Genomic DNA, 25,131 nt, shown 5'->3' with positions numbered 1-25,131 from the left:
TCCCGATGCAATGGCCCTGATCCAACTCTCTTTCACAAGCGTGGGTGCTTGTTAAGATTAAACTCCATGTCAGCAGATTCAGTGATGAGTCCACACTGCAAAGTGTAGTTTGCCCTTTTGCTAACATCTCATCTCAGACATGAGGGTCTAGAAGCATACATCTATGTGTACATACATACAATGCTGGATAAATGCCCATTGCTTGCAAAGACGCACACATGGGGGGCAGCGGATATTGTAGCCTTCTGTTATGCATTCGCACACACATATACTCACCCTCATCATCTTGCTCTTGGACAAATATCATGCCAGCATGACCTTAGTTCTCACATGCACCCATTGGAACTGGTCTCCCACATGTGGGTCATCTTCACATGTAGGGCTGGTTCACGCATGCACATGTGCCGCCAAATCTCTTAGCACTTTGTGAACGGCACCGGAGTCCCCGGGACTCAGATCCATTGGCAAGTGTTGTGTTTGAAGTAACGTCAGATGGGCATGACAGCTCCCATCGGAGGTGTTAGATCTGTGCTGGCTTATTCACACATTCATGTCGTCTCTTGGTGGACGGAGTCACGGGACCCAACGTGACCTTCTTCACACATTGCCAGCAGACGACATCATGTCAAAGGAAATAATCCACTCTTGCACACACAGCTCTGCCAACCATGCTGTCTCTCTACACACACATACATACTCCAGCGCATAGATTTAACCTTATGTACTGCTCATACAGACAAATTCTGCCAACGCAACCCTTATACTACATTATCTGTACACAGAACACACATTTTCCTGCATAAAACACATTAATATGATAAATTTCATCTTTCATATACACATCTTACCCGAGGAATATTAATTTAAAACATTCTGGGTCTTAAGGAAAAATCATTGAATTTTAAAAACTAAAACTGAAGCTTTGAGACTTAGGCCAAAAACCTGCAGAGACATGGGATAACCTATACCTATATTAACCCCCCTAAATAATGGTAACAGATTGGAGGGATTTAGACAGGATACATACTGCTACTCTGAGTAAATTCAGAGTCGCCAACATCTATTTTAAAATATTCCAAAAGATCCTACAAAGGCTCTCCCACATTGCATTTAAATGTGGCTCTCTTATTGTAAAAAGTGTGTTCTACTTCTGAGCAACATTTTAATCAGAACTAAACGTTAAGAGTTTAAAGAACATTTTAATGTGACTATGTTAAACCTTAAGTGCAATAAACGTAGTATTTGCAAGCCAAACTCCCAAAACTCCTAAAGCTGATGAGAAAGTTGTAAAAAAGAATTCACAATAAGAGAATATACATCTGACTTTTTTTTTGCAGGCAAACTGAGGTCAGGAGAAATTGCTTGAGAGTCTATTTTTCTCCCCGAATTTATTCATACAAACCCTCCCACATTTTCTCTCACACTTGAGAGTCTTGTCTCCCTCCACTCTACACCATTCTCCTCTCCCAGCTTCTTTACTTCGAAACTCCAGAAAATGGGATGAGATGAAAGGAGAGAGACTGACACCTGATTTCCCAGGTCAACTCAGTCCCAGTTATTGAGGCACACAAACACACACCCTTAACAAATCTTAGCCTCCAGGCCAGTGGGTTAAGAGTCACAAGAAAAGACAATAATGCTAGGAAAAGTTGAGGGCAGCAGGAAAAGAGGGAGACCCAACATAAGATGGGTTGACTCTATAATGGAAGCCACGGCCCTCAGTTTGCAGGACCTGAGCAAGGCTGTCAAAGATAGGATATTTTGGAGGACATTGATTCATAGGGTTGCCATGAGTCGGAGAAGCGACTTGACGGCACTTAACACATACACACAGGCCAGTGAAGGGAGAGAGAGTTTGAGCTGGGGAGCTCAGGGGGGCCTTAAGAGAGCGTGGGGCAGAGATGGTTTGGGGAGGCCCAAGAAAGAACTGCAGATACAGGAAAGGGGAGAGGAAGACCTGGAGAGATCTCTATCTGAGCCAAGGAAGACAGGGTTGCAGAGGGAAGCTGAAGCTGGGAGAGGACGGAGATGGCCCTGGGAGGCAGGCAAAAAAAAAAAAATCAAATAAGAAACACCAGGGAGGCTTGAGTGGAAGGGAGAGCATAGGGTGCTTGGTGTGTGTGTGTCTAAGAGTGAGGGCTAAGATGCTCAAAGGGGGCCGTAGGGAGGTCTGTTGGGAGCTGTGGGAATGTGGGGGGCCTATGCAGGTGGGCAGAAATGACCCAGGTGCTGCAGAGGGGCCGGGAAGCCAGACCAGGGCTGGAGGGAGAGCCAGAGAAGGGATGTGAAAGAAGCAGGGGGGAGGACGACGCAGGGGGGAGGCTGGGGAGTCATGGGGGCACAGAGAAGAGCACAGGCCCAGTGGGGCGGGAGAAGGCCTGGGGGTGATATCACTCAAGGGCCAGCATGGGAAGCAGGAGTGGGGGGGGGGTTGGGGGAGGGGGGACTGGGAGAAAGGAGCAGGGCAGGAAAGCTGAAGAGAGGGAGAGAGATGAATGGGGGAGAGAGCCAAAGGCAGTGGAAGGACAGTATGTGTGTGCGGGGGAGCAAGGCACTGATAAGGAAAAAGCGAAAGCCTTCCTCGGGAGTTGGTAAGCTCTCCTTCCCTGGAGGTTTTTAAGCAGAGGCTAGATGGCCATCTGTCAGCAATGCTGATTCTATGACCTTAGGCAGATCATGAGAGGGAGGGCACCTTGGCCATCTTCTGGGCATGGAGCAGGGGTTGCTGGGGGTATGGGGGGGATAGTTGTGAAATTCCTGCATTGTGCAGGGGGTTGGACTAGATGACCCTGGTGGTCCCTTCCAACTCTATGATTCTATGAAATAAAAGGGGGCCGCTGCAGGCCTGGACAGATGGGGCAGAAAGACAGAGCAGTTGAAGCTGGGGTGTGTGTGTGTGTGGAAGACCGAGAGGGACTGGTACTGCAGAAGGGGGGGGGGAATGAGTCCAGTGAGAAAGGGCACTTTTCCAGGCTGCGAAATCTCTCCCAAATCCGCCGCCGCCTCTCTCTTTGGCCCCACTGAAGTGCGATGGGTGCATTCCGCAGGGCCGCATCCAGACACTTTTGGGGGGGGGTGCAAGGGAGTCGCGGCAGCTGATCACCCGCCAAAAAGTTAGACGGGGCGAATCCTCCCAGGGCAGGAGGAGAGTCCTGGGGGGCTGTGGCCCCCAGCCAAGGGATGCAGCAGGGAGAGGAGGAGGGCGAGGGACAAGGGGGGGACATGGAGGAATGGAAGATGGAGGCCAAGCAGAAAGGGGAAAGATCTGGGGGGGGGCAAGAAAGAGGGTTCAAGGAGAGACAAGAGTGGAGGGAGAGGAAGACGAGAAAGAGGAAGAACAGAGAGAATGAAGGAATGAATGAAAGAAGGAGAATGAATGAATGGAGACCGGAGTGGCAAGAGAAAGAAGTGGCAGAGAGTGTTTGGGGGGGGGGCAGAAGGGGGAGGTGTCTGGAAAGTTCCCCCCTCTGAAAAAGGCAGGAATCAGGCAGGCAGGGGTGCCCCAGGAGTGAGTGAGTCAACATTGGAAGTGGGGACTTTCTCCGAGGGGGGGGGAACAGAGGGAAAGAAAGAGAGAGACCCCTGACCCACGGGAGGGGGGCGGCCAGAGGCTGCGAGAGGGGCCCGCGCACCCCGGAAGGGGGTGTGAGGGGCCTTTCTCCGAGGGTGGGAACAGAGGGAAAGAGCGAGCCCCCTGACCCACGGGGGGGGGGCGAGAGAGGCTGCGGCGCGCCACCCACCTAGGGCCCGCGCTCCCCCGAAGGGGGCGTACGGGTGCGGGCCGTCCGGGGGACCCAGTGGAAGCAAAGGTCGTCGTGGAGGGGGGCTGTCGTGGGGGGGGGTCTGCCGCCCGCACTCACCTGCCCGTCCCCCCTCTCCGTCTCCTTTTGCAGAGCCGGCCGGGGGGGGGGCGTGGAAGCGAGGGGCGTCGGGGAGGGGGCCCGGGGGCTGTCGTGGGGGGGTCATCCACCCGCACTCACTTGCCCGTCCCCCCTCCCCGCCTCCCTTTGAAGAGTCGGCTGGGGGGGGACGTGGAAGGGACGGTCGTCGGGGAGGCCCCCGGGGGCTGTCGTGGGGGGGGGGTCCGCCACCCGCACTCACCTGCCCGTCCCCCCTCTCCGTCTCCCTTTGCAGAGCCGGCCGGGGGGGGGCGTGGAAGCGAGGGGCGTCGGGGAGGGGGCCCGGGGGCTGTCGTGGGGGGGTCATCCACCCGCACTCACTTGCCCGTCCCCCCTCCCCGCCTCCCTTTGAAGAGTCGGCTGGGGGGGGGACGTGGAAGGGACGGTCGTCGGGGAGGCCCCCGGGGGCTGTCGTGGGGGGGGTCCGCCACCCGCACTCACCTGCCCGTCCCCCCTCTCCGCCTCCCTTTGCAGAGCCGGCCGGGGGGGGGCGTGGAAGCGAGGGTCGTCGGTGAGGCCCGGGGGCTGTCGTGGGGGGGGGTCGTCGTGGGGGGGTCCCTCCGCCCGCACTCACCTGCCCGTCCCCCCTCTCTGTCTCCCTCCGCAGAGCCGGCCGGCCGCCCGCCACCTCTCCCTCCTCCCGCCCGCCCCGTCTAAGTAGAGCCGGAGCGCTCCAGCCGTCTCCCCTCCTCCTCCTGGCGCCGGGCTCCCCCTCCCTGCCGGGGAGGGGGGCGGCGCGGCGGGGCTTGGCGGGGATGACGCCGGGGCTCCCGATTTGAGCGGCGGGCGGCCCCCGCCCCACCCCCCGCGGGGGAGGGGGGCGGGCCGGCGCCCCCCCGGCCCCGCCCCGCCCTTATGCTGAGCTCAGTGTGCGTCTCGTCCTTCCGCGGCCGCAAGTCGGGCAACAAGCCGCCGTCCAAGTCATGTTTGAAAGGGGAGATGGGCCGGAACGAGGAGAACGACAAGATCGTCATCAACGTCGGCGGCCTCCGGCATGAGACCTACCGCAGCACCCTCAAGACCCTGCCGGGCACGCGGCTCTCGTGGCTCACCGAGCCCGACGCCTGCAGCAACTTCGACTACGACCCCAAGGCCGACGAGTTCTTCTTCGACCGGCACCCGCAGGTCTTCGCCTACGTGCTCAACTACTACCGCACGGGCAAGCTGCACTGCCCCGCCGACGTGTGCGGGCCCCTCTTCGAGGAGGAGCTGGCCTTCTGGGGCATCGACGAGACCGACGTGGAGGCCTGCTGCTGGATGAACTACCGGCAGCACCGCGACGCCGAGGAGGCCCTCGACAGCTTCGAGACCCCCGAGAGCCAGGAGGATGAGGAGAGCGGCGACCTCAAGCGCCTCTGCCTGCAGGAGGACGGCCGCAAGCTGGGCTGGTGGGCCGGCATGCAGCCCAAGGTGTGGGCCCTCTTCGAGGACCCCTACTCCTCCAAGATGGCCAGGGTGAGTCGGGGCGGGGACCCCTGGGCGGGGGTCCTGGGGCGCACCTCGTGAGGAGTTTGCAGGGATGGCTGGGGGTGGGGGTGGTGATGATGATGGTGGGAACCATGGCTAGGAATAAGGGGCCAGGAGGGGAGGGGGCAGAGACCCCTGGACACCGGTCCTTAGGCGCACCTTGTGAGGAGTCTTAATAGGACTATGCAGGGATGGATAGTAGTGGTAGTGATGATGATGATAATAATAATCTGTAACCATTGGTGGGAACCATGGCTAGGAATAAGAGGCAAGGAGGGGAGGGGGGGGGCAGAGACCCCTGGACACTGGTCCTTAGGCGCACCTTGTGAGGAGTCTTAATAGGGACTATGCAGGGATGGCTGGTAGTAGTGGTGGTATTGATGATGATAATAATCTGTAACCATTGGTGGGAAGCATGACTAGGAATAAGAGGCGGGGAGGGGGGAACTGAGACCCTTGGACACGGGTCCTTAGGCTCACCTCGTGAGGAGTCTTAATAGGGACTATGCAGGGAAGGCTGGTAGTGGTAGTGATGATGATAATCTGTAACCGTTGGTGGGAACCATGGCTAGGAATAAGAGGCAAGGAGGGGAGGCAGAGACCCCTGGACACGGGTCCTTACGCACACCTTGTGAGGAGTCTTAATAGGGACTATGCAGGGATGGCTGGTAGTGATGATGATTGTTATGTATGCAGTAAACCTAGACAGTTAAGCATGATGATGATAATAAGCCGTAACCATTGGTCGTGAACCATTGCTAGGAATAAGGGGCAAGGAGGGGGACACTGGTCCTTAGGTGCACCTCTTGAGGAGTACTAATAAGGACTTTGCAGCAATTGCTGGTAGTAATAATAATAATAATGAGCCGTAACCCATGGCTAGGAATAAGGGACAAGGAGGGGAGGGAGGAGACCCCTGGACACCTGTCCTTAGGTGCACCTCGCAAGGAGTCTTAATAGGGACTTTGCAGCGATTGCTGGGAATGATGATGATGAACCATAACCATTGGTGGGAACCAATGCTAGGAATAAGGGGCGAGAAGGGGAGGGGCAGAGACCCCTGAACAGGGGTCCTTTGGCGCACCTCTGATTAGTCTTAATAAGGACTTTGCAGGGATGGCTGGGAATAATAATAAGCCGTAACCATTGGTGGGAACCATGGCTAGGAATAAGGGGCCAGGAGGGGAGTGGGGGCAGAGACCCTTGGACACGGGTCCTTGGGCGCACCTCATGAGGAGTCTTAATAAGGACTTTGCAGCGATTGCTGGTAGTAGTAATAATAATAGGAGGAACAGTTGGAGCGATTCCTCAGTGGAACAGGCTTCCTCGGGAGGTGGTGAGCTCTCCTTCCCTGGAGGTTTTTAAACAGAGGCTAGATGGCCATCTGTCAGCAATGCTGATTCTGTGACCTTAGGCAGTTCATGAGAGGGAGGGCACCTTGGCCATCTTCTGGGCATGGAGTATGGGTCGCTGAGGTGCATGGGGAAGGTAGTTGTGAAATTCTGGCATTGTGCAGGGGGTTGGACTAGATGACCTTGGTGGTCCCTTCCAGCTCTATGATTCTATTATAATAAGCCGTAACCATTGGTGGGAACCATTGCTAGGAATAAGGGGCAAGAAGGGGAGGGGGGTGGAGACCCCTGGACACCAGTCCTGAGGTGCATCTCATGAGGAGTACTAATAAGGACTTTGCAGTGATGGCTGGTAGTAATAATAATAAGCTATAACCCATTGGTGGGAACCATGGCTAGGAATGAGGGGCAAGAAGGGTTAATACAAGGGGGGAGGGCATCTTGGCCACCTTCTGGGCATGGAGTAGGGGTCACTGGGGGTGTGGGGGGAGGTACTTGTGAATTTCCTGCATTGTGCAGGGGGTTGGACTAGATGACCCTGGTGGTCCCCTCCAACTCTACGATTCTATAACAGGCACAGGCGAGCAGGTTTCCAACCAGGGTCAGTTGTGGCATGGTGCAATCCTATACAGAGTTGCTGCGTTAGGGGTAACTCTGCCGGGGATTGCACTTTTCATAACAGCAATGGTGAACGGCAATCAGTGAGAAAGGGGCCAGCGGTGGTTACTGATGGCTAATAAGTGAGTAACAGGGAATGCAAGTCCTATTAGCGGCAGCCGTTTTGAATAATAATTCATAATCAGGCACTCTCCTGATTATGGGTCCGGGTAATAATAATTCATAATGAAGATTAATGCTCTGGTGGGCGCTGGCTCACGGACGCTTTGTTTGCCTTTAAGGCGCCAGCGGACTCTCTCTGGGGTTTGGGCTGTCGCAAGCTGCCCCTCTGGAATTGTGTTGTTCTTCGCATTAGCGTTGTGATCCTAATTACGCAATGCCCGGGACCTTTTTCCCCTAAAACAAGGGGAAAGGCAGAGAGGCTGAAGGTTGGGAAAGGCTCTGCCCCCAAGGAGCTTACAATCTAAAATCTGACAGAGCGGGAAACTGAGGTGGCACGGAGTTACAAGCAGTGTGGCTTGCTGCCGGATCCTAGGCCCTTTGGGGGCTTGGAAACCTATGCCACTGGTTTCAGTAGGGTTTCTTTTCAAGTAAATCAACACGCGTCCGCGCAGTCCAGTCCTGCATGTGTTTGCGCGGGGATGGTCCAGGCTAGCCTGATCTTGTCAGATCTCAGAAGCTAAGCAGGGTCAGCCCTGGTTAGTATTTGGATGGGAGACCACCAAGGAATACCAGGGTTGCTATGCAGAGGAAGGCAGTGGCAAAACCGCCTCTGTTCTGTCTCTTGCATTGAAAATCCTGCTGGGTTACCATAAGCCGGCTTCGCCTTGACAGCACTTTACGCACAGAAGACCACCGCACCTTGGCTTTTGTAGGGGACTGAGGACACTTAGGTCTTCTTCTCTCCTGTGATGTTGTCTTGTACCAAGTCCGACGGTTGGTTGGTCTAGACCAAGGCTGTCCAGCAGGAGCTGTCCAGGGTTTCAGGCACAGGGAGCTTTCTCATTACCTGCTGCCCAACATGCTGCTTCTTTTTAGCTGGAGATGCCAACCTTCCGCGCGCAAAGAGGGAGCTCTGCCCCTCGACAGAAACCCCATCTCTAACCTCAGGGTACAATGAAGTATCCGTTTTAAAGAGGAGCCAGGGGAAAAAACCCACTCTTTAAAAACAGCTTCAGGGAGGGAGTGCAGGTTTCATCTGCCCCCCACCCCCCTGGAGCAGCCTTTTCAGCCTTGTTGTAAATCTTGTCTCCTTCTCTGGAGCCATTTTTGCCCCCTTTCCCTGAAAACTGCACCCTTAGTGGATGGGGGTGGAGGAGCAAAGGAGAATGAGTGGGGTCTGTTAAAAAACAAAGAGAGGCCAGGAGTCAGGGTGTTCTATGGTGGGATGTAATGATAGTAAACAAGGGTGGTTTTTTTTTAATGTGAAGCATTTAGCAGGCAGTGGCAATATGCACAGATTAGTGCCCAGAGGTTCATGCGCAAGGGTCCATGTACAGTGCCTGGTGAGCGTGGGGGTATGGGCAGAGGGGGAAGGTAGATAATGCAGTGGAAAAGATGAGAGGTTCGAGTGGGATCCATTGGGAATTTTGGAAGAGGGTGGGTTGCTTCGAGCACCGAGGCACCAGTGGTTTCTCATGCACAGGTGGCCCATCCTGGAAGAGATGCGCAAAGAGCATCAGAAGTGCTCTGCAGAGAATAAACGGTAGGGAGATAACGCAGACCGACGTGCAGGGGAAGGGGGACGTGCAAGTGTGCAGCACTACAAGTGATGGAGCTGTGCCCGGGAGCATGCCTAGGGTAGGCGTGTGGAAATGCACCCCTCGGGTGAAACCGTGCAAAACAATTTGCACAGCGCAAAATGCGCATCTTTCCCGTTGGGTTGCGGCTTGCGCTGGTGGAATGGAACAGTAGAGCAGGGTAGAGTGAGGCGGCGGTCCAAGGGGTTGGGGGACAGTGTGGCGGGTTTGAGAAAGCGCCAAGGAGAAACACGTGGAGTGCGCGGAGAGTGGGGCATTGTGCAAGGGTCCAGTTTCTGGGCTACTGTTAGCCCCACAACCAGCAGGGCTCAAAAAGTTGAGAGTCAAGAGCTGTGGGATGCGAGTGTGCAAAGAGTGGCAAATGTGTAGCAGCGGGAGGACCCTCGCACGCATGTGCACAGTTTGTGACTTGCTTATCTGTGTCAGGGAGGATGCCTTGGTCTCCGGCAGGGGGTGCTGACAACACAGTTTGAGCCTGTCCCAGAAAGTGAGGTCCCCTGTCCTCCTTCTTCTCTCCCCCCAACACAAAATAAATCTCAGATCTTCTGCCCTTCCTGCATTTTGGAACCTTAATTTCTCATTGCGGTTTAGGGCCCACAAGTGCCCTGCTCTTCTTCTTCTGTCCCCATTAAATCCCAACCGACATATCTAGGGAGAAGCCAGAGATTTCCCCCCAGCAGCGAAGTCACAGATTCCCCACCAGCAATGCAGTTCTGGACTCTCCCCCCCATGCACATTCATTGCTACTCTTCTCTTGAAGCATGCTTCTCCAACCATCAGCCCCACACACTGCAGCTCAGAGCCCCTATCTCCCACTGCCTCCCCCACACGTTGCTGCTCCGACTGTATTCCCCCCCCCCATATGCTTCCTGGTCTGTGCCGCTAAGATCCTCCACCCAGTTTAGAACTTCTTGCAAAACCACTAAAGTGGGGGTCGGGGGGGGGGAAAGCTAACTGCCACGGCTCCCCCCTCTCCTCCCCTCCGGTCTGACTTCTAGGACAATATTAGTGCTTTGTTGCTTCTAGAACTGCAGAGACAGCGGGTTGAGGGGGGGAGGGGGCACCGCAGTGCAGTCTGCCAGCCCCAGAGTTTGCAGTGCAAAGCAGGCATTCTGCAATCCGTATCGCGCACCGCCGGGGGGCCCCCCTCGCCCCGGGCAGTCGGTCTGGAGAGCGCCAGGCCCGTCCGGGTCCCTTTGCCCCCCTTTCCTCCCCCCCCCGCTGGGAACGCAGCCAGGAAAGGTTACAGCAGAAATGGGGTGGGGGGGAGACGGTGCTGCATTCAGACAGGGCATCACGTCAGGGTTTCTATAAGTGGAGGAGCAGGTGGGGAGGAGAAACCAATCCCGTCCCTCCAATACAATTGGGACTCTACCCCCCCCCCTTCAATCTGTGCATTTAAAGAAGATTTGCTCTATAGCTGCAGCAGTCTCTCTTTTTTATGATACGGGAGGGGGGGAGCAAAGGTTCATGCTCCTGCCACAGTTTTTGAATTACCTGCATAGACAGCGTCTGCTAAATGCTGCAAAAAAAGATCGCTTGGCCCACATCCACCATTTACCCCCCCACACCTTCCAAAGAAAGGATGCATGGAAGGTGGGAAGAAGAAGTAGGCGACCGGAGATAGATTAACAGCATGGGGAAGTGAGAGATGGACCAATGTCCTCCTCTATAAAATGCTCATCCGATGAACAAAGACACATTTGCCTGTTTTCTGTTAAGCCCTGCACACCCCACCATACATATTTTATAGCAATGTACAGTCAGACCGGGGCTACAAAAATCTGTACCCAGGCACATTTGATAGCTGCATCTAAGCCCCCTGTGTATTGGAGAGAGGTAAAGTGTGTACATAGACAGATCTTATAGATCTCTCCGTCTCTCTTTCCCCTCCATTCTTTAGATCTTTCACATCAGCATCCTCATTAGTTTGAGTTTTTCACTCTCTTCTTAATTTGGGCGTCTGAACTTTCATTCTGGAAGTACTTTGCATCTCTCCCACAAGGAAAAAAATGTTGTATCCGTCTGTTTTGAGCACAGTAACAATTACTTGAGTAGGAATACCTATTGTATACGTACACATATGCTTGTAGATCGGGTGCATTCGTTTCCCATACTCATGAATTGGAGATTGAATGCAGAAATGTGTTTGGGAAGTGTGCGTTGGCCTGCCCTGAATTTTACGCTTTCCCCATACATCCATATGATACCCTTTGCTATGACAAAAATGTTGTATGAGAGTTTTATTTCACTGTCAGCATAAGGATAGGAAGCAGCTATGGGGAGGGGCCGTGGCTCAGTGGTAGAGCATCTGCTTGGCATGTAGAAGGCCCCAGGTTCAATCCCCGGCATCTCCAGTTAAAGGAACCAGGCAAGTAGGTGATGTGGAAGACCTCAGCTTGAGACCCTGGCCTAGAGAGCCGCTGCCGGTCTGAGTAGACAATACTGACTTTGCTGGACTGAGGGTCTGATTCAGTATAAGGCAGCTTCATGTGTTCATCTTTAAAAAGAATATCACATATCAAATGATCACTCAAAAAAATTTCTCTCTTTCTCACCTCTCTCTCTCATCCAAAGCCTGTATCTGTTTATGATACATACAAAGTTTTAGCTGGGGTGTTCTCTGTTTTCTGTTATATACAAGATGGAGGGAGGGAGAGAGAGAACAAAGAATGCCTCCTTAATACCAGGCAGATGCATTTGCAGAAAGTAAAGGGCTGTATGGAATAAAGAAGGCCATGCAATGTGTATGTGTAAGATAAATGGGAAAGTACCTTTGGCCACAGTAGTCCTCTTTAAAACTTCTGTCCTCCTCGAGAGCGCATCTGCACTTTTGAATCAAATATGAGACTGCAGGCTACAAATAAGGAAACTGGGACCTAGGAACCAACTTGAGCATAATATAAAATGGATGATGCTTCCTCCTGTCCGCCTTGCAGGGAAAGGTCTAAGTTAAAATCCGATCTACCCCCCTTCTGTTTAGTCAGCTATCTAGTTGAACCTTGGACCGAAAAGAGTCGATGCGTCCAAAGTATTTGTGTCCATCCAGCAGATTGGGAGCCAGTCCACAGTTTCTAAGCTAAGGCGACTTTATTGTTAATTCATGTTCTGCCTCTCTGTCCGATCCTCGACCCCAGAGTGTACATTTCCCTCGTACTCTTGACATTGGGGGGAAAGAAACCTTCGTAGCCGGTAGGAGTCGCTAGAGAGAAGGTGCCCAAAATTCAGCGTAAAAGTGCATCTTTTTTTTTTAAAGCAAAGGCTGCTCCTCCCTTTCCTTATTAATTCTCTGTTCTTTGACTTTGCTGCAAGATGAACAAACTGGCACCGAAGTTCTGGTTCAAAGTTTCAGGGAATTCAAAAAGTTAGGGGGAGAGTAGTTGTTTCTTTTAAGGGATTTTTGTGACTAATGATTGCAGAAGGGGATCAGCTTCCAGATGCTGGCAAGAGACAGCTAAAAAAGAAATGGCTGTTCGTATTTATTACTCAAACTTCTTAGCTCTCGAACCTCCCATTTTCCCCTGCGTTAGAAATGCCCATTTGCCTTCAGTACCACTGTCCCAGTGTACTAGTGTATGTCCCTTTCCCAAAGAACCCAAAAATCCTGGCTTTCAAAACAGTTCTAGCCAGCTATACTGGCTCCCTTCCTCAAAAACAAAAGAAGAACCCTATTGTACCTTAAAGGCTGACAGATTTATTGAAGTATAAATGTTTGTGGGCTTTTTCCCAGTTGCAGGCCCAGAGACCAAGACATTCTGGTTTGTTAGGTATGTGTCCCTACTAGTCTCTGTTGCCAACTTTTATCCCTCAAATACTTAGCATGTATTTTTTTTTCTTGGCTCTCAGTCACTAAACCAGCAGGGGCACCATTCCAGATTTCAATAAGGTAAGGAAGGGGGTAATATTTAGCAATGGTTTATAGATCCAGCATGTAGGTTAGGGATATAAGCCCTCCTCACCCAAACCCAATTCACTTCCATAACCCAAAAGTCCTAGCTTTGCATTCCCATCTCCTTGAATTCGAACTCTGTCCTTTACTAGAAAGAAGAAGTAGCGCTGGTTTTTATATGCCAACTTTCTCTACCACTTAAGGAAGAATCAAAGCAGCATATGATCACCTTCCCTTCCCCTCCCCACAGCAGACTCCCTGTGAAGTAGGTGGGGCTGAGAGAGCTGTAAGAGAACTGTGACTAGCCCAAGGTCACCCAACTGGTTTCATGTGTAGGAGTGGGGAAACAAATCCAGTTCACCAGATTAGCGACCGCCGCTCATGTAGAGGAGTGGGGAATCGAACCCGGTCCCCCAGGTTAGAGTCCACCGCTCCAAACCACCACTCTTAACCACTACACCATGCTGGCTCTCCATATAGTTCCATATAGAAATCTTTTTCTTCTTCCATATCCTTCTCTATTCCTCCATGACCCCCCTTTTCTTTCTTACCAGCCCCCCCTTTCCCGTTCAGACAGCTCAGAAGCCACGACTCCTTGTTCAAAAAAACGTGCCTGTGACCTCCCAAATGCCCTTCGTGGAGAACTCAGGAGTTTTGGGACACCCCCCCTCCCATTCCACTGGATCCCTTTTCGCCAAGTTCTCTCCCAAAGAACCCAAGAGCCCTGGCTCCCCTCAAGCAACCCTGCCCCCCCCCTGCCCCGTAGATACCCACCCTATGCAAATTCAACCCCCGCACTGTTAGAGAGAGATGCCCGTTTCGTAGATGCTAAAATTGAGCTATTGCGGTTTAATCCGCTCCCCCCCACTTTCGCTCTCTGTCGCTCTCCGTGGTGCTGAACTGCAGTGTTGCATCCAGCGCGATAGCAATGGGAGAGAATACACACATGCGCGCGCGCATGGGGGGGAGCTTTCTTCCTGCTTCCGAGCATCACTCGTAGAGGTTATTCCATGATTTTTTTGTTTTAAAAAAAGGTCAAAAGAGAACCGGAGAGAATATTAATGGATTAACAGAGGGCGTCGTGTGCTGGAATGGGGAGGGGGCGACATAACGCAATATTCCACCTAACCATCGTTGTAAAGAAGAAGGGGCAATGTTGAAGCAAAAGAAGGAGGAGAAGAGTAGGTTTTTATAAGCCCACTGCAGAGTTGGAAAGGGTTTTTGTTTGTTTGCTTTGTTTTTAAAGAGGCTGATATTGGGGAATGGGTGTGAGGTAGAGGGGGAATGAGCATTTGGGGATCTTTATTGTTATTACATAACAGGCGAAGGAGAGAAAGGTTTTGCAAGATGGTGGGAGGGCCTGTGGGAGTTAATCCGTATTGGATGGGGCCTTTCTGGAAGGGGGGAGCACGATGACAAAAAGTGTGTGTGAGGGGGGGCTGCATTTATCATTGGGCCCAAGCCTGCTTCTCTGGCTCCAAGGCCCCTTCTCGTGCCGAGCTCAAAGGAAGCGCATGTGGCAACTTTTGGAAATGAAGCAAGAGGCATAACGTGTGGAACGTCAAGAGGCAGAGAAGTTGGGGAGGGGGCTAGTTTACTAGACTTTCCAAAAACAAAAATCAGACTCTGGTTTCCAAATTCAGAGACCAGAACGTATTTTCGTGCTGTTCTGGTTTGAATTTAGACTGTCAAATCCCTTTCCCCTGACTCTCCATTGGCCTCTGCCCCATGGCTCTCCCCTCCAACTACCGATCACTAAAAGTTGTGTTCCCCCACCGGGTTTGCAATTAATCTTGGCTCTCCTCTGTGTCCAACTCTACCATCTTGAAATTGATCACTTTCCCTGCTGGAATTAATCCACATATCCCCCCCCCTCAACGATTTCCCCTCCCTCCCCCCCTTAAAATATATCTGCCGATCCTTCCCATCTCACCACAGTAATTCAACTCCCTTTCCTTGCAGCTGATCAAACCTCTTTTGACTTCTTCCCCACCCCCTTCTCAGGTTCCCAGATCCCATCAGCTAATTTCTTAAAGCTTGCGTGCCAAAGGCTCTTCTTCAAATTATTCTCCTTGCCGCTTCTCCAACTCAGCTAACCTGCTTAACACTTGCAATATGCTTGTTGCAGTCCCCTTGGTTACTCTAGAGAAAACAAGAGGCACGTTTGAGGATGCTGGCTTAAAACCGCCTCCCCAGCCCATCATCTATACATGTTCCTTAAGAACATAAGAAAGGCCCTGCTGGATCAGACCAAGGCCCATCAAGTCTAGCAGTCTGTTCACACAGTGGCCAACCAGGTGGCTCTAGGAAGCCCCCAAACAAGATGACTGCAGCAGCACCGTCCTGCCTGTGTTCCACCACACCCAAAATAATAGGCATGCTCCTCTGATACTAGAGAGAATAGGTATGTGGCATGACTAGTATCCATTCTAACTAATAGCCATGAATGCCCCTCTCCTCCATGAATATGTCCACTCCCCTCTTAAAGCCCTCCAAGCTGGCAGCCATCACCACATCCTGGGGCAGGGAGTTCCACAGTTTAACTATGCATTGTGTGAAAAAATACTTCCTTTTCTCTGTTTTGAATCTCTCACCCTCCAGCTTTAGCAAATGACCCCGTTTCTAGTATTATGGGAGAGGGAGAAAAACTTCTCCCTGTCAACTCTCTCCAAACCATGCATAATTTTATAGACCTCTATCATGTCTCCCCTCATCCTTGAAGTTTCAGTTTCCCCTAATTGCCTTACACTCTACTTACCTGCATCCCAACACACAAATGTTTTCAGGCACCTCTGCTAGAAACTGATCAGGCTTAGAAATCTGTGCTTAGAAATCCTTCTGCCTAAAATGCAGCCTGGCACAGTTGTTTTGCTCTTAACACTACCCCCTTTGGTAACTTCTATCCAGATAGTCAACCAAAAGGGAGACGGCAGCCAAGAAATCAGAAGGAGATTGAGACTGGGAAGGGCAGCCATGAAGGAGCTAGAAAAGATTCCTTTGAAATGTGGTGTTGGAGGAGAGTGTTGAGGATATCATGGATTGCCAAAAAAAACCAAATCAGTGGGTTATAGATCAAATCAAGCCTGAATTGACCCTAGAAGTTAAATGACTAAACTGAGGCTATCGTACTTTGGTCACATTATGAGAAGATAAAAGTCACTGGAAAAGATAATCATGCTAGGAAAAGTTGAGGGCAGCGAGAAAAGAGGAAGACCCAACAAGAGATGGATTGACTCAATAAAGGAAGCCACGGCCCTCAATTTGCAGGACCTAAGCAAGGCTGTTAAAGATGTTTTGGAGGACATTGATTCATAGGGTCGCCATGAATTGGACGTGACCTGATGGCACTTAACACACACACATCCAGATGGTATCAACCATTTTTTTCTAACCCTCAGTCCCTTCCTCATGGAGATCTCCCACACTTATCCTAAAGCACTTGAGGTGGTGTACAGGGATGGGATGATCCGCTTTTCCCCATTCATTTATTTTTTTATTCTGATAGTCATACCTTAATTTTCTTCCCAATGGGGACCCAAAGCAGCTTACAACATCCCTTCCTCCATTTTACCTTCACAACAACCCTGTGAGGTAGGTTACACTGAGAAGAAGAATGACTGGCCCAAGGTCACCTAGTGAGCTTCAAGACAGTGGAGAATTCAGAGCTGGGTCTCCCGGATCCTAATCCAACACTCTCACATCTACACCATGCTGGCCCTCACTACAGTCTTGTGAAGTAGGTTGTACTGACCGAGGGTGGTTGGGCCAGATCAGCTTCATGGCCAAGGGGTGGGAGATTTGAATCCAGGTCTCCACAGTTCAAAACCCAGCGCTTTAATGCACTGTATCTTGTTGCTTCTCGACATAGATGCTGGAGGTTGGAAGGGAGGAAATTATGTCCTTCTAGGCATTGCTGTGACCATGAGGACCCTGTGAGCATTTTCCCAATTTCAAGGGACAAACCAAGGATCCTTCCCACTATCCTGAGTTATGCTCTGAAAACACATGATGCTGTTCCATTGCTAAATTGGGAACTAGTCTGGGGCTGATCAGTGACCTTCGGGGAGACCACTTGAGAAACTCAAGTCTTTCGCCTTGAATTCCATGATAAAGAAAGGAGTGCCGTAATGTTAATGAGTAATATCCAAATGAAATAAAATATTTTTTCACTTCACTGTGTACTTCTGGATCATAGAATCATAGAGTTGGAAGGTACCACCAGGGTCATCTAGTCCAACCCCCTGCACAATGCAGGAAATTCACAACTATTTCCCCACCTACACCCCCAGTGACCCCTACTCCATGCCCAGAAGATGGCCAAGGTGCCCTCCCTCTCATGATCTGCCTAAGGTCATAGAAGCAGCATTGCTGACAGATGGCCATCTAGCCTCTGCTTAAAAACCTCCAGGGAAGGAGAGATTCTGTGTCTGGGAGAATAAAGGAACCCTGGCCTTCCCAAACTCCCTTGGTTCTCAACCAGCTTCATCCCTGTTCTCAGAGCTTCCAAACCTGGACCTCTCCCACTCAAGCCTGCCCTAGATCTCCCTCCTCCTCAGAAATCTGATGTGTTCTGAATTCCCACCAGCTCTCAGTAGATCTTAGTCTTCTTCCACAACACCCCAAACCCTGCTGCCCCCCCCCTCACAACTCTAACCTATTAGGCCTGTCAGCTTCTTTCCTGGAATAGATATATTCCTTCCTTCCTCAAATGGACATCACATGCTTCCTTCAAGGAGCTCGAAGCAGCGTACACGGATGAGACGAGAATCATTTTATTTCTTAACGTCAGCCCTGTGAAAGGGAGACTGGCCCAAGGTCTCTTTGTGAGCTTTGAGGCCAAAGCAGGAATTTGAACTCGGCTCTCCGTAGTTCAAGGTTCTAACTGCTACACTACAGGGGCTCACCACCCTAGCTCAGTTTCCCAGTTCCACGTTACCTCCGTAAGAAACGGAGAGCTCAGGGGAGAGATACCTACGAGATGTGACTCTCCTTTACCCCTCAGAAAAGGTCACCTTGCCTCATGCCATAACAAAGGAATTCCTCTGCGTGTTGTCATATCTGAGGTGTAGTTTGCCAGCGGCTAGTTGGTTGAATAGAAACTTTGAATGACCAAAGGAATGAACAAAGAACTGATGGCAGCCAAGCCAGTGTGGTATAGTGGTTAAGAGCTGTGGTTAGAAGCAGTGGACTCTGATCTGGAGAACCGGGTTAGAACATAAGAAAGGCCCTGATGGATCAGACCAAGGCCCATCAAGTCCAGCAGTCTGTTCACACAGTGGCCAACCAGGTGCCTCTAGGAAGCCACAAACAAGACTGCAGCAGCACCATCCTGCCTGTGTTCCACAGCACCTAATATAATAGGCATGCTCCTCTGATGGGGGTTTGATTCCCCACTCCTCCCCATGAGTGGTGGATGCTAATCTGGGGTTGGTTTCCCCACTCCTACACGTGAAGCCAGCTGGGTGACCTTGGGCTAGTCACAGCTCTCTCTGAACTCTCTCAGCCCCACCTACTTTACAAGGTGTCTATTGTGGGGAAGGGAAGGGGATTGTAAGCCGGTTTGATTCTTCCTTAAGTGGTGGAGAAAGTCGGCATATTAAAAACCAACTCTTCTTCTTCTCTTCTGAGGGCCAGAACAGCGCGTCCTTCTTTTTTCTTTCTCGACCTTGGGCCTACCATCAGACTCTCTCTTTCTCCCCCTCCCCTTTCCTTCTCACCCCTGCTGGATTCCCCATCTGCTCCTGCAATATGCTCCCTTGCTCATTTCAAGCATAAGGGGCTATTCCTAAGCGGACATTAGGTTCCCACAAGGGGTGGGTGGGATTAGGTCTGCCAAGATGGTGGCAGAGAGGAAGAGACTGGGAACACCGCAGGCTTTGGTAGCAAGACCTACTGGGTGGACAGAAAACTGGGATTTGTGGCTTCTGGGGGTGGGGGAGAGGTTCAAAGCCCAAGAAGGAAGAGGCTGAGAAGGCCTCCTCTTTCTGCCTGTTCAGTTCTCTATTTGACCTTGCCTCCATTTCTGTGCCCCTCATCCCTTCCAGAATCAGATATAAGAACAATATTCTTTGGCTTTCCCATGTATTCTGTTCCCTTCCCCGCTATTTTCTTTCCCCAGGAGGCATAATTCATTATTTCTACCAAAATGATTTGGGACTCCCAGCGCTGTTAGAAAGAGGACCCAGATAGCCTCTTCCTCATTAATTGTGGGGGAGGGGGGCTCGCAACGGGGGGGGGCAGGGAGAGGGAAGGGAGAGAAGGGACCAGATTGCCAGCCCTGCTTCCTGATCTATCCAAAAAGCTGGGAATATTATAAGGAGGGGGCACCTTAGGATATAAAAATGGGTCAGAGGTGGTCTCCAGACAGGCTTGTCGTTTGGGACCTCAGAAGGCCTCCCCACAACGGAGGAGGGGGGAAAGGGGGGGGAGGTCCTTAGAAGCAGGCTCAGAGCGGTGATGCTATTTATTCCCCACATTCTCTGTTCCCCCCCCCCATAAAGCCAATCATCATTTCTCCCTTCTCGTCCTGCTGTGCTTTATTCCGTGTTCCCTGGATCCTTTGGCTTGCCTCTTCTTCCTTCTTCTCCTCACCCCCCCCCCCCATCCTGGGCACCGCACTGCGCTGCAAAAGAGATTGTAGGGTTTGTGTGCGGAAAGTGCTGACGGGACGGGAATTCTGTGCAGTGCAGAGATCCGGGCGAATGGAAAAAGAAAGCAGCCAGCTTGCACCGAAACAGGGCTCTGGGGCTCTGGGTTGCCTTAGGTAGAGGGAAATGTGTGCATTATGCAAGGCTGTGTGATCTGCGTCGCAGGGAAGTGCACCCGGTGTGCACAATAAAGACTTGTCAGGTTGTAGGCACCTGGGAGGAGCATGTCAAAGTGTGTGTATGCACGCGTACACATATGGAAAAATGTTTGGCTGTGCGTGTGCGTGTAACGTTGTCTGGGAAATTCGTGTGCGGTGCAAGCAGAAAGTCATATCGGGGTGCACACGTGTACGCAGCAGCACTTTTAAAACAAGAGGCATGTGCCTGTGTATGTGGGCGCGCACATGCGTATGGAGGGAAGGGGCTGTGGCTCAGTTTGTAGAGCATCTTCTTGGCATGCAGACGGTCCCAGGTTCAATCCCCGGCATCTCCAGTTAAAGGGACTAGGCAAGTAGGTGATGTGAAAGACCCCTGCCTGAGACCCTGGAGAGCCATGGAGAGGGGCTGTGGCTCAGTGGTAGAGCCTCTGCTTGGCCTGCAGAAGGTCCTGGGTTCAATCTCCGGCATCTCCAGTTAAAGGGACTAGGCAAGTGAGTGATGTGAAAGACCTCTGCCTGAGATCCTGGAGAGCCGCTGCCGGTCTGTGTAGACAATACGGACTTTGATGGACTGAGGGTCTGGTTCAGTATAAGGCAGCTTCATGGGTTCACGTGATGCACAAGTCCATCCATCTGTGTGATCTGTAAAATATAGGCAATGTGTGTGTAGATGCAGGCGCACAGAAAAGTGTGCCTCTGTACCAGCCAAAACCGGAGTGTGTTTATATGTGCTTAGTTAAGGGAGTGCGCATTTGTGCGGATTTGTGTTTGAATGGGCACCCTTGCAGGGGATGAATGCAGCACGGCGCATCATTAAGCCTGCTTCAGTTACACCGGAAAGCAGCAGAGTTTAGCCCACTAAACAGTGGGTTATTTTTCACTCTAAAAGCTGCAAGGCCTGCTGCCTGTTTGCCAGGGCATTTGAGGGAGCTTGAATGGCAGTCATCTTTTAAGGCGGAGGGAGGGGGGAGAGACTTGGGGTTTGCTCTTTTATTTGGGGGGTTTTCACTGAAAAGGTTTTTATCTATTACCGTAAGCCTCCTTGAACCATGAGGAAAGGCTGGATAGAAGTGTTTTAATCAAGAAAATAAGGAGCTTGCCTGGTGGGTAGAGAGTACACAATTGTACACGCATAATTACACACATATTTGAATGTGCAAGTTGGGGTAAAGGGAAGATGGCTGGGGAAGGCACTGGCAAACCACCCCGTAAACATAGTCTGCTTAGTAAACGTCGGGATGTGACATCACCCCATGGGTCAGGAATGACCCGGTGCTTGCACAGGGGTCTAGGTAAAGGTAAAAGTCCCCTGTGCAAGCAGTGGGTCATTCCTGACCCATGGGGTGACATCACATCCCGATGTTTACTAGGCAAACTTTGTTTACGGGGGGGTTTGCCATTGCCTTCCCCTTTACCCCCAGCAAGCTGGGTGCTCATTTGACCGACCTCGGAAGGATGGAAGGCTGAGTCAACCTTGAGCCGGCTACCTAAAACTGACTCCCGTCGGGATCGAACTCAGGTCGTGAGCAGAGCTTGGACTGCAGTACTGCAGCCTCCTACTCTGCACCACGGGGCTGTTGTACAGGGGTCTACCTTTACCTTTTTGAATGCACAGTTCTCCATGACTTTGCAAGCTCAGGGTAGGGTTCAAGTATAGCGGAAGGAATATCTGAGTGGGAGTTACTTTGTATGTATATTCATAGTCGGGACTTGGTTGGGGTTGTGCAACCTTATACAGCATTGAGGGCAGAAGTTGAATAAGCGGGGAAGACCCAGGTTCAAATCCACACCCAGTCATTAAACGAGCTGAGTGACCTTGGGCCATTCACTCGCTCTTGGCTGAACCTTCCTCAAAGGGTTGTTGTGAGAATAGAACGGAGAGCAAGAGAACCATACACATTGCTCCTTGGAGAAGGGGCAGCATAAAAATGTAAATAGGTAGGCATGAACGTATTGGACAGTGATCATCTGTCCATGGGCAAAAGAGAAAGATGGTGAAGGCATACCTGTATATATGCAGGCATAGGTGTAAGTACGCATACATGTGTACACTTATGTATAAGCATATGGTTTTCGGAAGGTCATTAGAGGCATGTGTATATACTACATGGAAAGGCATGTTGGGTGCAAATGCACAAGCAGATCTTGTCATGCGCATTGATCAATACAAGGTGCGAGAGACGGTGTTCCAAGCAGCACATGAGAGGTTTGCGCACACAAGTGTCACACCGCTGAGAGTACATGGCTACATGACTGAAGAACTCTCTGTGTGTGTGTGTGTGCGTGTGCGCACGCATATATATAGAAAACGTGCTTCTTAGAAAAGTTGTGATCCTGGGAGGAGGGGCCGTGGCTCAGTGGTAGAGCATCTGCTCGGCATGCAGAAGGTCCCAGGTTCAATCCCCGGCATCTCCAGTTAAAGGAACCAGGCAAGTAGGTGATGTGAAAGACCCCTGCCTGAGACCCTGGAGAACCGCTGCCCATCTGAGTAGACAATACTGACTTTGATGGACCAAGGGTCTGGTTCAGTATAAGGCAGCTTCATGTGTTCATATGAGAGCTGGAAGGCATTTTTTTTGACAGCCTGGTAACTGCGTATACATTGTGCATAGCCAGTACTCCCTGAACAATGGTAGGTTTGTGTGTGTTTGTTTGTGTGAGTGTGTGTGTGTGTTTCTAGTGAGGAATATGAGTGAGCAGAGAATTTTGTTCACTGTGCACATGACCATTTGCGTCATTGCTTTTCTTCCTGGGTTTTATCAAGGTGCTGAAATGGGCGAAGAGTGTAACAGACTGCTTCTAGATGCTGACCATCCTGCGTAACAGTGCAGGGAGGGTGTGTGTGAGCCCTGATACTTTTTATTCCTTAATCCAAATACATATATTAGGATTGCTCAGAAACTCAGCAGTGAGAAATGACAGGGATGAAAGTTAAAAAAGGGGGAGAAGGTTATGTGTGGTGGGTACGATTCCCCCCCCCCTGATAAAGTTTTCCCGTGAAAATTTCCGAAAGAATGGTAGGAGATTCACTTCATCTAATCCTAAAATGGCCGGCCTCTCGGCCGTTCAGGAAACCAGGAAAACCAGGCTGTCCCTGGACAAGGTAGGGGTCTCTACATGCTTTGGAAATGCCCCCCCCCCCTCTCCGGGCAGGCAGAAAAATATGCCTTTGAAAATTAACCAACAGAAAAGGAAATCCCAAAATGGCCTGATGAGGACTGATATGAAATGATAAAGTTTATTGTTTGTGGCCAAAGGCCGTCACAATCTACCATACAAAACATTAAAATAACATTAAAATAAGATTAAAATGAGGACTGAATATGCTTCAGGAGGCATAGCATGTTGACAGCAGGGGAGAATTGGGGGTGGGGGGAGAGGTTGGCTGTCAAGCCTCTTAGAGCTATAGAATCCGGATGAGATAGATCTTACATAAGAAAAACCCTGCTGGATCAGACCAAGGCCCATCAAGCCCAGCAGTCTGTTCACACAGATGCCACCCAGGTGCCTTAAGGAAGCCCGCCAACAAGACCACTGCAGCAGCATTGTCCTCCCTGTGTTCCACAGCACCTAATATATTCGGCATACTCCTCTGATCCTGGAGAGAATAGGTGTGCATCATGGCTAGTATCCATTTTGACTAGTAGCCATGAAACTGGGACCTTCTGCATTGCCAAGCAGGTGCTCTACCACTGAGCCACAGCCTCTCCCTCTGAGGGAACAGGGCTGGCCCAAGGTCACCCAAGCAGGTTTCATGTGGAGGAGTGGGGAATCAAACCTGGTTCTCCAGATCAGAGTCCGCCACTCTTAACCGATACACCACTCTGGCCCTTAAAAAAATGTCCCCAGAGAAGGGCAAACTCTGCTGCTTTGAGCAGTGGGCCTCAGTGGAACATGCAAATAGATATGGTAGCTTGCGAAGCGTGGCATGGTCTTGGTGTGTGTATGTGTTTGCAAGGAAGCATATGTGAGGGAATGGGTTGGGTGGTGGCCAGAGTGGAAATTCTCAGGACCATTAATGTGTGTGTGAAGTGCCGTCAAGTCTCTTCCAACTCATGGCAACCCTATGAATCAAAGTCCTCCAAAATGTCTTTGACAGGACCATTAATGGGCAGCTTTATTTACATAGGCTTTTATATCCCACTGTTAACCCAACATCCAAAGGGTAGGCTGGTGAAGTAGTTCCTCCATCTTGGTTGTCTACACCTGTAACCTGGTCATGTCTTGCACACAGACTCCTCTGTGGGTTCTGGAACATTTTCTGCAAAGCCTGCTTCTGTCAGACCAAATATGGCTTCACTCCCCCCCTCGAAACGGGGTTCTTTTATGTCAAAAAGCCTGTAGACCCTACCTCAAACCCATGAGATGGACTTTGTTAGTCATCCATCAGGAACAGCCTGTTTGTGCTTAGGAAAGCTTATGTCATACCCTGAGGAACCTGGTTCTGAAGAAATAGTGAATCATTGCTAAGGTTTTTGGTTCCTCATTTCTGACCTTTCCTTCTCCCATCTGTCTCCGCATACAGCAAAATGAGATGAGCTAGTCCTGAGGTCATAGGATAGGCTGGCAGGGGGGGGGGGGACATTGGTTCTGAATGCACCAGTTCCTCACATTTAGGGGGGAAATCCACGCAAGAAGAAAATTAGCATATCAAAAGATTCAAGCCTAGCCTTCTCTCTAGTGCATTCGTTTTCTGCTTGCAGGGTTTATTGAAATCTGAGTGCAGCATTCAGAAATGGGGCTCCTCCATCGGCTGTCTGGGAACTGATCCTTGAATTCAGTTATGTTCCCCTGTAGAGGATGCGTCTCTTTTTCTGGAAGAATCTGTTGTGGTGGTAGTAGTAAAGGTGCAAGCGCCGGGTCATTCCTGACCCATGGGGTGACGTCACATCCAGGCGGTTTGCCATTGCCTTCCCCAGTCATCTCCCCTTTACCCCCAGCAAGCTGGGTCCTCATTTGACCAACCTCGGAAGGATGGAAGGCTGAGTCAACCTTGAGCCGGCTACCTGGAACTGACTTCCGTTGGGATTGAACTCAGGATGTGAGCAGAGCTTTCAACTGCAATCCTGCAGCTTACCCCTCTGCACCACAGGGCTCTTCAGTAGAAGTAATAATAATGATAATAGTAATAATAATTTGTGTAGTTCTTTCATGTAGTCAAAGCACTTTGCATATTTTATCTTGTTGAAACTCATACAGCAGCCCTGTAAGGGAAGTTGGGAGCCAGCATGGTATAGTGGTTAGAGTATTGGACTAGGATCTGGGAGAGCCTGGTTCGAATCTCCACTCTTCCATGGCAGCTTGTTGGGTGCCCTTGGGCCCGTCACTGTTTCTCAGCCTA

The 25,131-nt window shown here is 51.0% G+C and overlaps 1 protein-coding gene across 6 annotated transcripts in view; it reads left to right on the top strand.

The window, feature by feature from the left end:
* The first annotated feature begins 4,754 nt into the window (after positions 1-4,754).
* The window catches only part of LOC130489488 (potassium voltage-gated channel subfamily C member 1-like), a 59,374-nt gene continuing 38,997 nt past the window's right edge, over positions 4,755-25,131 (top strand). For all 6 annotated transcript variants that reach the window (XR_008933834.1, XM_056863220.1, XM_056863221.1 and 3 more), the window contains exon 1: positions 4,755-5,354. Coding sequence is in view for 5 of the 6 variants with exons in the window: in XM_056863220.1 (XP_056719198.1) it covers positions 4,755-5,354 (600 nt within the window). In the remaining variant the exon portion in view is untranslated. The remainder of the gene's footprint in view (positions 5,355-25,131) is intronic.

Source organism: Euleptes europaea, chromosome 18 (genome assembly GCF_029931775.1).
Source record: "Euleptes europaea isolate rEulEur1 chromosome 18, rEulEur1.hap1, whole genome shotgun sequence".
Classification (NCBI taxonomy): domain Eukaryota; kingdom Metazoa; phylum Chordata; class Lepidosauria; order Squamata; family Sphaerodactylidae; genus Euleptes; species Euleptes europaea.
The sequence above is the reverse complement of the archived record's forward strand: the minus strand, read 5'-3'. Positions and strand labels throughout refer to the sequence as shown.